This window comes from Nansenia antarctica (assembly GCF_963989245.1).
Source record: "Nansenia antarctica genome assembly, chromosome: 16".
Taxonomy (NCBI): Eukaryota; Metazoa; Chordata; class Actinopteri; order Argentiniformes; family Microstomatidae; genus Nansenia; species Nansenia antarctica.
Genome location: NC_137686.1, coordinates 29231570 through 29243829, shown reverse-complemented (window position 1 = coordinate 29243829; position 12260 = coordinate 29231570). Strand labels below are relative to the sequence as shown.

At 54.0% G+C, this 12260-nt stretch overlaps 1 protein-coding gene across 1 annotated transcript; it reads left to right on the top strand.

The window, feature by feature from the left end:
• Window positions 1-1893: 1893 nt before the first annotated feature.
• Window positions 1894-12260, top strand: kat14 (lysine acetyltransferase 14; the record flags this gene model as incomplete). Its single annotated transcript, XM_080547147.1, has 12 exons — window positions 1894-2016; window positions 3428-3569; window positions 4143-4264; window positions 4548-4669; window positions 4896-5077; window positions 5311-5817; window positions 7041-7250; window positions 7386-7762; window positions 8117-8247; window positions 9612-9787; window positions 10642-10832; window positions 11711-12260. 12 exons carry the CDS (start codon window positions 1894-1896, stop codon window positions 11882-11884), a joined length of 2457 nt encoding a protein of 818 aa, XP_080403273.1. The 3' UTR covers window positions 11885-12260.

Sequence of the window (12260 nt, the reverse complement as noted above, 5' to 3'; positions counted from 1 at the left end):
CTACATCTACATTTAACCGAAGCCTTCATGCAAATCGATTTACAACATATATATCTGTCTAAGTGAATCATCTATCCATCAGTAATCATAAGAAAAAATAATCTATGCCAAATCCAGGGTCCAGTTAGTTAGAAGAACATCATTTACTAGACAGAAAAGCTTCAAACACCATTGTAATCGTGTCAATTCTTGTAAATTAGCCTACACCATCATTTTATAGCTTACATACTTTTTTAGATGAGATTTTAGATTAGATTCAGGCAACGAAATGCAGAGAGGGTGATCGGCTGTCCCTTGCCCTCCCTCAACTCCCTGCATGACACCAGGGCTCTGAGGAGGGCAAGGAAGATCATGGCAGACCCCTTCCACCCCGGCCACGGCCTCCTCACCCTGCTTCCCTCTGGAAGAAGGTTGCGGCTGCCTAAGGCACTGAAGGCCCGCCACAGGCTCAGCTTCTACCCCTCAGCCGCCAGGCTGTTAAATGACTCTGGCTTCCCCCTCCCCCCCGCCCCCAAGTCTGCCCAGGACTGAATATGCACTGGACTCACTGAAAAAACTCTGCACTGCACTTTATACCGCACTATCCAATGCACTGTTGTCTGTCCTGTGTTGTTGTTGTGTTGTCCTGTTTGTTGACATGTGAAAAAAGTATAAACGCACTTGCTGTGGTGACGAAGCAAATTCCTATATGTGTAATGCATAGTGGCAATAAACGTTATCTGAATCTGAATCTGAAAAAGTGTATCAGAAGAGGGATTTGAACCACTGTCTTAAAATGACGAATTAATACCATGGCAGCGGTCAATACCACTAGGCCATCGTGACGATATGACTGTATGTAGCCTGCTGCTGATATCACCACAGTAGTAAATATTCATTTATTAAAATATAATCATATAACAATAACTGGGGCTAGTATGACCTACGCATTTAATCGGTCAGCAATTTCTTCCCAAACCATTTCCCTCGCCTTGTTAATTGCGGCAGTATTGCACTATTTTACATCTTATTTCTCGTCTTCATAAAGATCAATCTTCATTTCGACAGATCGACTCTTCGGGGCTCTTTATGTCTGCGTGCACGCGCCCATATCGAGGATTTCGAAGCCGGTGTTCTGTGAACACTGATGGCACAAGCCTGATCCTCGTTCGAGGAATCACCTGAGGCTTGAATTCCAATCCCGAGTTGCCTGATCGCGGCATTTATTTTTATCGCCGATATACTAATCAACGTACGTGGAATACCCCTCTGATATCTAATAATAATAATAATAATTAATAATAATAATAATAAATAATAATGCATAATAATAATAATTAATAATAATAATTAATAATAATAATAATTAATAATAATATTAATAATAATTAATAATAATATTAATAATAATTAATAATAATAATTATTACTACTACTAATAATAGTAATAATAATAATAATAGAGCTCACATATAAAACTGTCCTCTTCACTGCTGGTTGGTCAGTGGTGTCTGGTTGCCAAGGCAACCTGTCTGCAGGTGTGAGTGTCACTGACCAATCAGAACCCTCAGATCCCCTCCTTCCTTCCCTCCTCTCCATCCTCCTCTCCTCTCCATCCCTCCTCTCCTCTCCTCTATCCTCCTCTCCTCTCCTTCCCTCCTCTCCTCTCCTTCCCTCCTCTCCTCTATCCTCCTCTCCTTCCCTCCTTCCATCCCTCCTCTCCTCCATCCCTCCTCTCCTTCCATCCCTCCTCTCCTCTCCTTCCTTCTCTCCATCTCTCCCTCTCTACGACCCTGGACACCGCCAGTGTGGTGTCACACAGCTGTCAGTGTTGATGTTTACGACCAGCAGCCAATCTCTTCTCCCCCTGCCTTCCTGCCCAGCCTCTGATTGGTCCAGCTGCGTGGTGAGGTCATGGACAGCGGCGGCGAGGGGCGGGGCCAGCCGGAGGAGGGCGGGGCCGTGTGCACGTCTGACGGCCTGGAGGAGGGGGAGGTGGAGGGGGAGACCCTGCTCATAGTGGAGTCAGAAGACCAGGTAAGGGAAGGAGGGGGGAGGGGGGAGGGAGGAGGGGGGAGGAGGGGGGAGGGAGGAGGGACGGGGAGACCCTGCTCATAGTGGAGTCAGACGACCAGGTAAGGGAAGGAGGGGGGAGGAGGGAGGGGGGAGGGAGGAGGGGGGAGGAGGGGGGATGGAGGAGGGACGGGGAGACCCTGCTCATAGTGGAGTCAGAAGACCAGGTAAGGGAAGGAGGGGGGAGGAGGGAGGGGGGAGGGGGGATGGAGGAGGGACGGGGAGACCCTGCTCATAGTGGAGTCAGAAGACCAGGTAAGGGAAGGAGGGGGGAGGAGGGAGGGAGGAGGGGGGAGGAGGGAGGAGGTGGAGGGGGAGACCCTGCTCATAGTGGAGTCAGAAGACCAGGTAAGGGAGGGAGGGGGGAGGAGGGGGGAGGAGGGAGGGAGGGAGGGGGAGGAGGGGGGAGGGGGGAGGGAGGAGGAGGGGGGAGGGGGGAGGGAGGAGGGGGGAGGGAGGAGGGGGGAGGAGGGGGGAGGGAGGAGGAGGGGGAGAGGAGGGAGGGAGGAGGGAGGGAGGAGGGGGGAGGAGGGAGGGGGGAGGGGGGGGCGGAGGGGGGAGGGACCCTGTAAAACAGTCAACCAACCAACTCACTCTACGATCCTGCTGATCATAGAATCAGTTGGTTGGTTGATTGACTGGTTGTCTGTTTGACTGACTGGTTGTCTGGTTGTCTGTTTGACTGACTGGTTGTCTGGTTGACTGTTTGACTGACTGGTTGTCTGGTTGACTGTTTGACTGACTGGTTGTCTGGTTGACTGTTTGACTGACTGGTTGACTGGTTGACTGACTGGTTGTCTGGTTGACTGTTTGACTGACTGGTTGTCTGGTTGACTGTTTAACTGTCTGGTTGTCTGTTTGACTGACTGGTTGTCTGGTTGACTGTTTGACTGACTGGTTGTCTGGTTGACTGTTTGACTGACTGGTTGACTGTTTGACTGACTGGTTGTTTGGTTGACTGTTTAACTGACTGGTTGTCTGGTTGACTAACTGGTTGTCTGGTTGACTGTTTTACTGACTGGTTGTGTGGTTGACTGTTTTACTGACTGGTTGTGTGGTTGACTGTTTGACTGACTGGTTGTGTGTTTGACTGTTTTACTGACTGGTTGTGTGTTTGACTGTTTGACTAACTGGTTGTGTGGTTGACTGTTTTACTGACTGGTTGTGTGGTTGACTGTTTAACTGACTGGTTGACTGTTTGACTGTTTGACTGACTGGTTGTGTGGTTGTCTGTTTTACTGACTGGTTGTGTGGTTGACTGTTTGACTGACTGGTTGTGTGGTTGTCTGTTTTACTGACTGGTTGTGTGGTTGACTGTTTTACTGACTGGTTGTGTGGTTGACTGTTTTACTGACTGGTTGTGTGGTCCCTGCAGGCGTCTGTGGATCTGTCTCATGACCAGAGTGGAGAGTCTCTGACCAGCGAGGTGGGGGAGGAGGGGGAGGGGGGGGAGGGGGGGGGCTGGAGCGACCACATGGCCTTCTACTGCGACCGCTGCCACGCATGGATCCCCACTGGTGAGGAGGGAGGGGGGCATGGGGGGGATCCCCACTGGTGAGGAGGGAGGGGGGGGGGGCATGGGGGGGATCCCCACTGGTGAGGAGGAGGGGGGTGGGCATGGGGGGGATCCCCACTGGTGAGGAGGGAGGGAGGGGGCATGGGGGGGGATCCCCACTGGTGAGGAGGGAGGGGGCATGGGGGGGATCCCCACTGGTGAGGAGGGAGGGGGCATGGGGGGGATCCCCACTGGTGAGGAGGAGGGGGCATGGGGGGGGATCCCCACTGGTGAGGAGGGAGGGGGGGGGCACTTTTCTACTTTTCTATTGTTCCTATTTTCTACCCTGCTGTTTTCTTGAGTGCACTTCTTAACTGATGTGTGTGTGTGTGTGTGTGTGTGTGTATGGTGTGTGTGTGTGTGTGTGTGTGTGTGTATGGTGTGTGTGTGTGTGTGTGTGTGTCTCTGTGTGTGTGTGTGTGTGTGTGTGTGTGTGTGTGTGTGTGTGTGTGTGTGTGTGTGAATGGTGTGTGTGTGTGTGTGTGTGTGTGTGTGTATGGTGTGTGTGTGTGTGTGTGTGTGTGTGTGTGTGTAGGCCAGCTGCAGGGTGACCAGCCCAGCTATCTGAAGGGAGACAACTTCTTCAGGTTCGTCTGTTCTGACTGTTCAGACGACCACAAGGAAACCTTCGACCGCATGAGGCTCACCTGGCAACAGGTAACTAGGGGGAGGGGCTCACCTGGCAACAGGTAACTAGGGGGAGGGGCTCACCTGGCAACAGGTAACTAGGGGGAGGGGCTCACCTGGCAACAGGTAACTAGGGGGAGGGGCTCACCTGGCAACAGGTAACTAGGGGGAGGGGCTCACCTGGCAACAGGTAACTAGGTGTATGTACATTATGTACATTTTCGTGTTAAAAGTTTATTTAGATCTTCTGAAACCGGTAGTCAAATCTGTGTGTGTGTGTGTGTGTGTGTGTGTGTGTGTGTGTGTGGTCCAGGTGGTGATGCTGGCCATGTACAACCTCTCGTTGGAGGGGACCGGTCGTCAAGGTTACTTCAGGTGGAAGGAGGACATCTGCGCTTTCATTGGTCGACACTGGGCCTTCCTGTTGGGGACCAGGTCAGACACACACACACACACACACACACACACACACACACACACACACAAGCAGGCGTGGGACGTGCGTACGCGCTGTGTTATGAATCTGAATCTTTGTGCGTAAACGTTCTTGCTTTCGTACGTACGTGACCTTGTTACACCAGTGCTACGCAGCTTTCTAAATGACCCCCCAGGTCAGACACTCTCCTCTAGTAACACGGGTCTAAATGACCCTCCCCCCCAGGAAGAAGACGTCTACGTGGTGGAGCACGGTGGCGGGGTGCCTCTCGGTGGGGAGCCCCACGTTCTTCCGTTCGGGGGCCCAGGAGTTCGGGGAGCCCGGCTGGTGGAAGCTGGTCCAGAACCGCCCGCCCACGCTGAGACCCGACGGAGACAAGACCTCCCTGGCCACCCTGAAGAGCAGAGGTACCCTGACCCCTGACCTTACCTCTGACCCTAAACCTGACCCCTGACCCTAAACCTGACCCCTGATCCTAAACCTGACCTCTGACCCTAAACCTGACCCCTGATCCTACCACTGACCCCTGACCCTACCACTGACCCCTGACCCTAAACCTGACCCCTGACCCTACCACTGACCCCTGACCCTAAACCTGACCCCTGACCCTACCACTGACAACATTGTTGTTGTGTCCCAGCAGCCTCCAGGGCGGTGCAGGAGCCTGTGGCGGCGGTGGAGGGGGGCGGGGGGGGGCTGCGGCGGCGTGGGGGGCGGGGCCCCGCGGCCCTGGAGAACGCCACGCAGCTGAAGGAGAAACGCTCGCGCACGCAGGAGGCCAAGGACATCAGGAGGGCGCAGAAGGAGGCGCAGGGGGGGGGGGGGGGCGCGGGGGGGGCAGCGGGGGGCGGCGGGGGCTACCTGGACCACGGCACCTCCTCCTCCTCCTCCACCCCCGTCAAGCTGGGCGGCCGGGGGGGGGGCGTGGTGTCCGGGGCGGGGGGGGGGCGGGGCTTGGAGAAGGGAGAGGTGGTGGACTTCTCCTCCCTCAGCTCCTCAGACCGCACCCCCCTCACCAGCCCGAGCCCCTCCCCCTCGCCGGACTTCTCCGCCCCCGGCACGCCGGCGTCCCACTCGGCCACGCCCTCGCTGCTGTCGGAGGCGGACCTCATCCCCGACGTCATGCCTCCCCAGGCGCTGTTCCACGGTGAGCCAATCAGATCACACCTGTAGATCGTTTAGATTCTCAGTTTTTTAAAATGGACAATAACCTGAGGCTTTAGGGGCTAGGATTGGACTAGGGATAGGGTTAGGACTAGGGATAGGACTAGGGTCAGGACTAGGGTAGGACATTCTAATAGATGGACTCGGGCACTGCCCTAAACTGGTTTAGATCCTACCTACAGGACAGAAGCTACTATGTCTCCATTGGCAACTTTGTATCTGACCAAATTAAAATGACATGTGGGGTTCCCCAAGGATCAATCCTTGGCCCCCTTCTATTCAGTCTCTACATGCTTCCATTGGGACACATCATAAAAAAGAACAAAACTGCCTACCACAACTATGTGGACGACACTCAAATCTACATGGACCTCTCACCTAACGTCTATAGACCCATTGACAATGATTGGCTACATTCCATCCACGTCACAATCGGACTCGGGAGCAGGGTTGCCAGATGGGATTGACACTTTCCAGCCTAACCACAGTCTAAAACCGCTAATTCCACCAAGAAAACCGAGCCCATCTGGCAACCCTGCTCTGGAGTTGTCGGGAGTCGGGAGTCGCCCACACACAAGAGGATTTTTGGTCATAAATATTGAACACGTTTAATATTTACGATTGACTTAGAGCCGTTCGATAATCGGGCGTTTGCTGTCCTTGGTCGGAAGGGGGAAAATCGGCCAGATGATCTTTATGTACCCGGCTTTAGTCTGTGTGTGTTAGTTTGTGTGTGTTAGTGTGTGTGTGTGTTAGTGTGTGTGTGTGTTAGTGTGTGTGTGTTAGTGTGTGTGTGTGTGTGTGTGTGTTAGTGTGTGTGTGTGTTAGTGTGTGTGTTAGTGTGTGTGTGTTAGTCTGTGTGTGTTAGTCTGTGTGTGTTAGTGTGTGTGTGTTAGTGTGTGTGTGTTAGTGTGTGTGTGTTAGTGTGTGTGTGTGTGTGTGTGTGTTAGTGTGTGTGTGTGTGTTAGTGTGTGTGTGTGTGTTAGTGTGTGTGTGTTAGTGTGTGTGTGTTAGTCTGTGTGTGTTAGTCTGTGTGTGTTAGTGTGTGTGTGTTAGTGTGTGTGTGTTAGTGTGTGTGTGTTAGTCTGTGTGTGTTAGTGTGTGTTAGTGTGTGTGTGTGTTAGTGTGTGTGTGTGTGTTAGTGTGTGTGTGTTAGTGTGTGTGTGTTAGTGTGTGTGTGTTAACCTGTTCATGTGTTCACCCCAGATGATGAGGAGCTGGATGCGGAGGGGGTCATCGACCCCGGCATGGAGTACCTCCCCCCTCCCAACGTCGCCACGGCGACCGGCGCCCTCGCCATGCGCAAGAAGCAGCGGCCCTCGGCGGCGGGGCTTATCAAGCAGGAGACGGAGAGCGAGGAGGAGGAGGAGGAGGAGGACGAGCGCCGTCGCTCGGGGGCGCCAGGGGGGGGCGTTGGTGGGCGTGGCACGGCCGGGGGGGGCGGGGGGGGGAGGAGGCGGGGGGGGGGGGTGGGCCTCCACCTCCTGGAGGAGAAAGGGGAGGGGGTGGGGGGGGAAAGGGGAGGAGGAGGAGGAGGAGGAGGGGGGCAGTGTGGCGGCGGGGGCGGTGTGGCGTTGTCGGGGGCGACCCCCCGGCGGCCCCTCCTCCTCCTCCCCCTCAGCCTGTACGAGGAGCGCGTGTTGCTACGGCGACTGGAGGCGTGTCCCCAGGCGCGGGCCGTGTCCCCGCAGGCCGCCCGGCTGAGGAGGAAGCTGCTGGTCCGCCAGGCCCGGCGCCAGAGAGGCCTCCCGCTGCTGGACCTGGACCACGCCCTGCGCCACGCCCTGTCCCTGGGGGGGGGCGGCGTCCTGGGGGGGGGGGGCGGGGCTGTCGTCTACGGGGGGCAGGAGGAGGGGGGGGCGGGGGGCCGAGGCGGCAGCAAGTACCGGACCACCTGCCAAGACCTCCGCATCCTGGACCGCTTCCAGGTACCGCCTGTCTGTCTGCCTGTCTGCCTGTCTGTCTGTCTGCCTGTCTGTCTGCCTGTCTGTCTGTCTGTCTGTCTGACTGTTTGTCTGTCTGCCTGTCTGCCTGTCTGACTGTTTGTCTGTCTGCCTGTCTGCCTGCCTGTCTGCCTGCCTGTCTGCCTGTCTGTCTGTCTGTCTGTCTGTCTGTCTGTCTGTCTGTCTCCACCTCTCTCCTCTCGAGGCTGCTGTACGGCGTGTTCCTGTAATCTGTCTGTGTGTGTGTGTGTGTGTGTGTGTGTGTGTGTGTGTGTGTGTGTGTGTGTGTGTGTGTGTGTGTGTGTGTGTGTGTGTGTGTGTGTGTGTGTGTGTGTGTAGAGCGTCTCCTCCAGCAGGGGGCTCCACCAGCCCAGCATGTCGTTCTGCCAGAGGCTGATGGGGTCGGAGGTCAGCGACCAGCACGGCATCAGCAGCCCCTACACACACCGTACCCTCCGCCCTTACATCAGGTACACACACACACACACACACACACACACACACACACACACACACCGTACCCTCCGCCCTTACATCAGGTACACACACACACACACACACACACACACACACACACCGTACCCTCCGCCCTTACATCAGGTACACACACACACACACACACACACACACACACACACACCGTACCCTCCGCCCCTACATCAGGTACACACACACACACACACACACACACACTGCACCCTGAGACCCTACATCAGGTCAGGCTACCTTGCTAGCTGTGTTCAGCTTACCATCTCTACAGGGTTAGAACCACTTACCATCTCTACAGGGTTAGAACCATCTCTCTATATCTGTATGTATCATGTGTTGTATGTGTTATTCTTGCCGGGGCCTCTTGGCCAGATCATCACTGACAACTGATTTTATCGGTTAAATAAAATAAAATGATTGTGTGTGTGTCTCTGTGTCTCTGTGTCTCTGTGTTTCTGTGTCTCTGTGTCTCTGTGCGTCTGTGTGTCTGTGTGTCTGTGTGTCTCTGTGTCTCTGTGTGTCTGTGTGTCTGTGTCTCTGTCTGTGTGTCTGTGTCTCTGTGCGTCTGTGTGCGTCTGTATGTCTGTGTGTGTGTGTCTCTGTGTCTCTGTGTCTCTGTGCGTCTGTGTGTCTCTGTGTCTCTGTCTGTGTGTCTGTGTCTCTGTGTCTCTGTCTGTGTGTCTGTGTGTGTGTGTGTCTCTGTGCGTCTGTGTGTCTGTGTGTCTGTGTGTCTCTGTGTGTCTGTGTCTCTGTCTGTGTGTCTGTGTGTCTGTGTCTCTGTGTCTCTGTGTGTCTGTGCGTCTGTGTGTCTGTGTGTGTGTGTCTCTGTGTCTCTGTGCGTCTGTGTGTCTCTGTGTCTCTGTCTGTGTGTCTGTGTGTCTGTGTCTCTGTGTCTCTGTCTGTGTGTCTGTGTGTGTGTGTCTCTGTGCGTCTGTGTGTGTGTGTCTCTGTGTCTCTGTGTCTCTGTGCGTCTGTGTGTCTGTGTGTCTGTGTGTGTGTGTCTCTGTGCGTCTGTGTGTCTGTGCGTCTGTGTGTCTGTGTCTGTGTGTCTGTGTGTGTGTGTCTCTGTGCGTCTGTGTGTCTGTGCGTCTGTGTGTCTCTGTCTGTGTGTCTGTGTGTCTGTGTGTGTGTGTCTCTGTGCGTCTGTGTGTCTGTGTGTCTGTGTCTCTGTGCGTCTGTGTGTCTGTGTGTGTGTGTGTCTCTGTGTCTCTGTGTCTTTGTGCGTCTGTGGGTCTGTGTCTCTGTCTGTGTCTCTGTGTCTCTGTGTCTCTGTGTCTCTGTGTGTCTGTGTGTCTGTGTGTCTGTGTGTCTGTGTCTGTGTGTGTGTGTGTGTGTGTGTGTGCAGGAGGGACTATGAGAGCAGGCCAGTGAGGCAGCGTCTGCTGGCAGAGATCCGGGCGTTCCCCCACCGCCGGGACCCCCGCTGGACGCCCCCCCCAGACGCCCCTCTGGACTACTGCTACGTACGGCCCTGCCACGTCCCCGCCATCAACGCCATGTGTCACCACGCCTTCTGGCCAGGTACACACACACACACACACACACAGAGAGAGACACACACACACACACACACACACACACAGAGAGACACACACACACACACACACACACACACACACACACACACAGAGAGAGACACACACAGAGAGACACACACAGAGACACACACACACACACACACACACACAGAGACATACTCACACACACACACACACACACAAAGACACACACACACACACACACACACAGAGAGACACACACACACACACACACACACACACAGGGAGACACACACACACACACACACACAGAGAGACACACACAGAGACACACACACACACAGAGAGAGAGAGAGAGACACACACACACACACACACACACACACACACACACAGAGAGAGAGAGACACACACACACACACACACACACACACACACAGAGAGAGAGACACACACACACACACACAGAGACACACACACACACACACACACACACACACACACACACAGAGAGAGACACACACACACACACACAGAGAGAGAGAGACACACACACACACACACACACACAGAGAGACACACACACACACAGAGACACACACACACAGAGAGACACACACACACACAGAGACACACACACACAGAGAGACACACACACAGACACACACAGACACACACACACACACACACACACACACACACAGAGAGACACACACACAGACACACACAGACACACACAGACACACACACACACACACACACACACACACGGTGACACCAGCAGTGTTCCACGCTCAGTTTCCTCCACAAGGGGGCCTGGTCGTTCTGATGACGGGCAGTGATGCTGACCCCTGACCCCTGGCCCCGGACCTCTAGGTGTGGACCTGTCAGAGACCCTGCAGTACCCAGACTTCAGCGTGGTGGCGCTCTATAAGAAGGTGGTGGTGGGGTTCGGCTTCCTGGTGCCAGACGTGAAGTACAACGAGGCCTACATCTCCTTCCTGCTGGTCCATCCTGAGTGGCGGCGCGCTGGGATCGCCACCTTCATGATCTACCACCTCATACAGGTGTGTGTGTGTGTGTGTGTGTGTGTGTGTGTGTGTGTGTGTGTGTGTGTGTCTCTCTCTGTGTGTGTGTGTGTGTGTGTGTGTGTGTGTGTCTGGGATCGCCACCTTCATGATCTACCACCTCATACAGGTGTGTGTGTGTCTGTGTGTGTGTGTGTGTGTGTGTGTGTGTGTCTGTGTGTGTGTGTGTCTGTGTGTGTGTGTGTGTGTGTGTGTGTGTGTGTGTGTGTGTGTGTCTGGGATCGCCACCTTCATGATCTACCACCTCATACAGGTGTGTGTGTGTGTGTGTGTGTGTGTGTGTGTGTGTGTGTGTGTGTGTGTGTGTGTGTCTGGGATCGCCACCTTCATGATCTACCACCTTATACAGGTGTGTGAGGAGGAAGATGAAGATGATGATTTTGTATTACATTACTTTTTATAAATACACAACTGCAATTTTGGGTCACATTAGCAGACAATATTATTGTGTATTGTGATATTTACTAGGGTGATTATAATTATTGTATTGTGTGTTTCTGTTTCTCTGTGTGTGTGTGTGTGCGTGTGTGTGTGTGTGTGTGTGTGTGTGTGGTTGTGTCTGTCTGTGTGTGTGTCTCTGTGTGTGTGTGTGTGTGTGTGTGTGTGTCTCTCTCTCTGTGTGTCTCTCTGTGTGTGTGTGTGTGTGTGTGTGTGTGTGTGTGTGTCTCTCTCTCTGTGTATCTCTGTGTGTGTGTCTGTGTCTCTCTGTGTGTGTGTGTGTGTGTGTGTGTGTGTCTCTCTCTGTGTCTGTGTGTGTCTCTGTGTGTGTCTGTGTGTGTGTGTCTCTCTTTGTGTGTGTGTCTGTGTGTGTGTGTGTGTGTGTGTGTGTGTGTGTGTGTGTGTGTGTGTGTGTGCAGACGTGCATGGGTAAGGACGTGACCCTACACGTGTCGGCCAGTAACCCGGCCATGCTGCTGTACAGGAAGCTGGGCTTCCAGACGGAGGAGTACATCCTGGACTTCTACGACAAGTACCTCCCCCTGGACAGCTGCCAGTGCCGTCACGCCTTCCTCCTGCGCCTGCGACGCTGACAGACTGACAGACACACAGACACACAGACACACAGACACACAGACACACAGACAGACTGACAGACACACAGACAGACTGACAGACACTCAGACAGACTGACAGACACTCAGACAGACAGAAACTCAGACAGACAGATAGACAGACAGACAGACAGACACTCAGACAGACAGACAGACAGACAGGCAGACAGACAGACACTCAGGATGTGGTCACACCTTGAGTCCCAAATCAAGCCCTCACACATCTGAGATGAAGGGAGAGGGTAGTGTCTAGTGTCTAGTGTCTAGTGTCTAGGGAGTAGTGTCTAGGGAGTAGTGTCTAGGGAGTAGTGTCTAGGGAGTAGGGTCTAGGAGATAGGGTCTAGTGTCTTGGAGG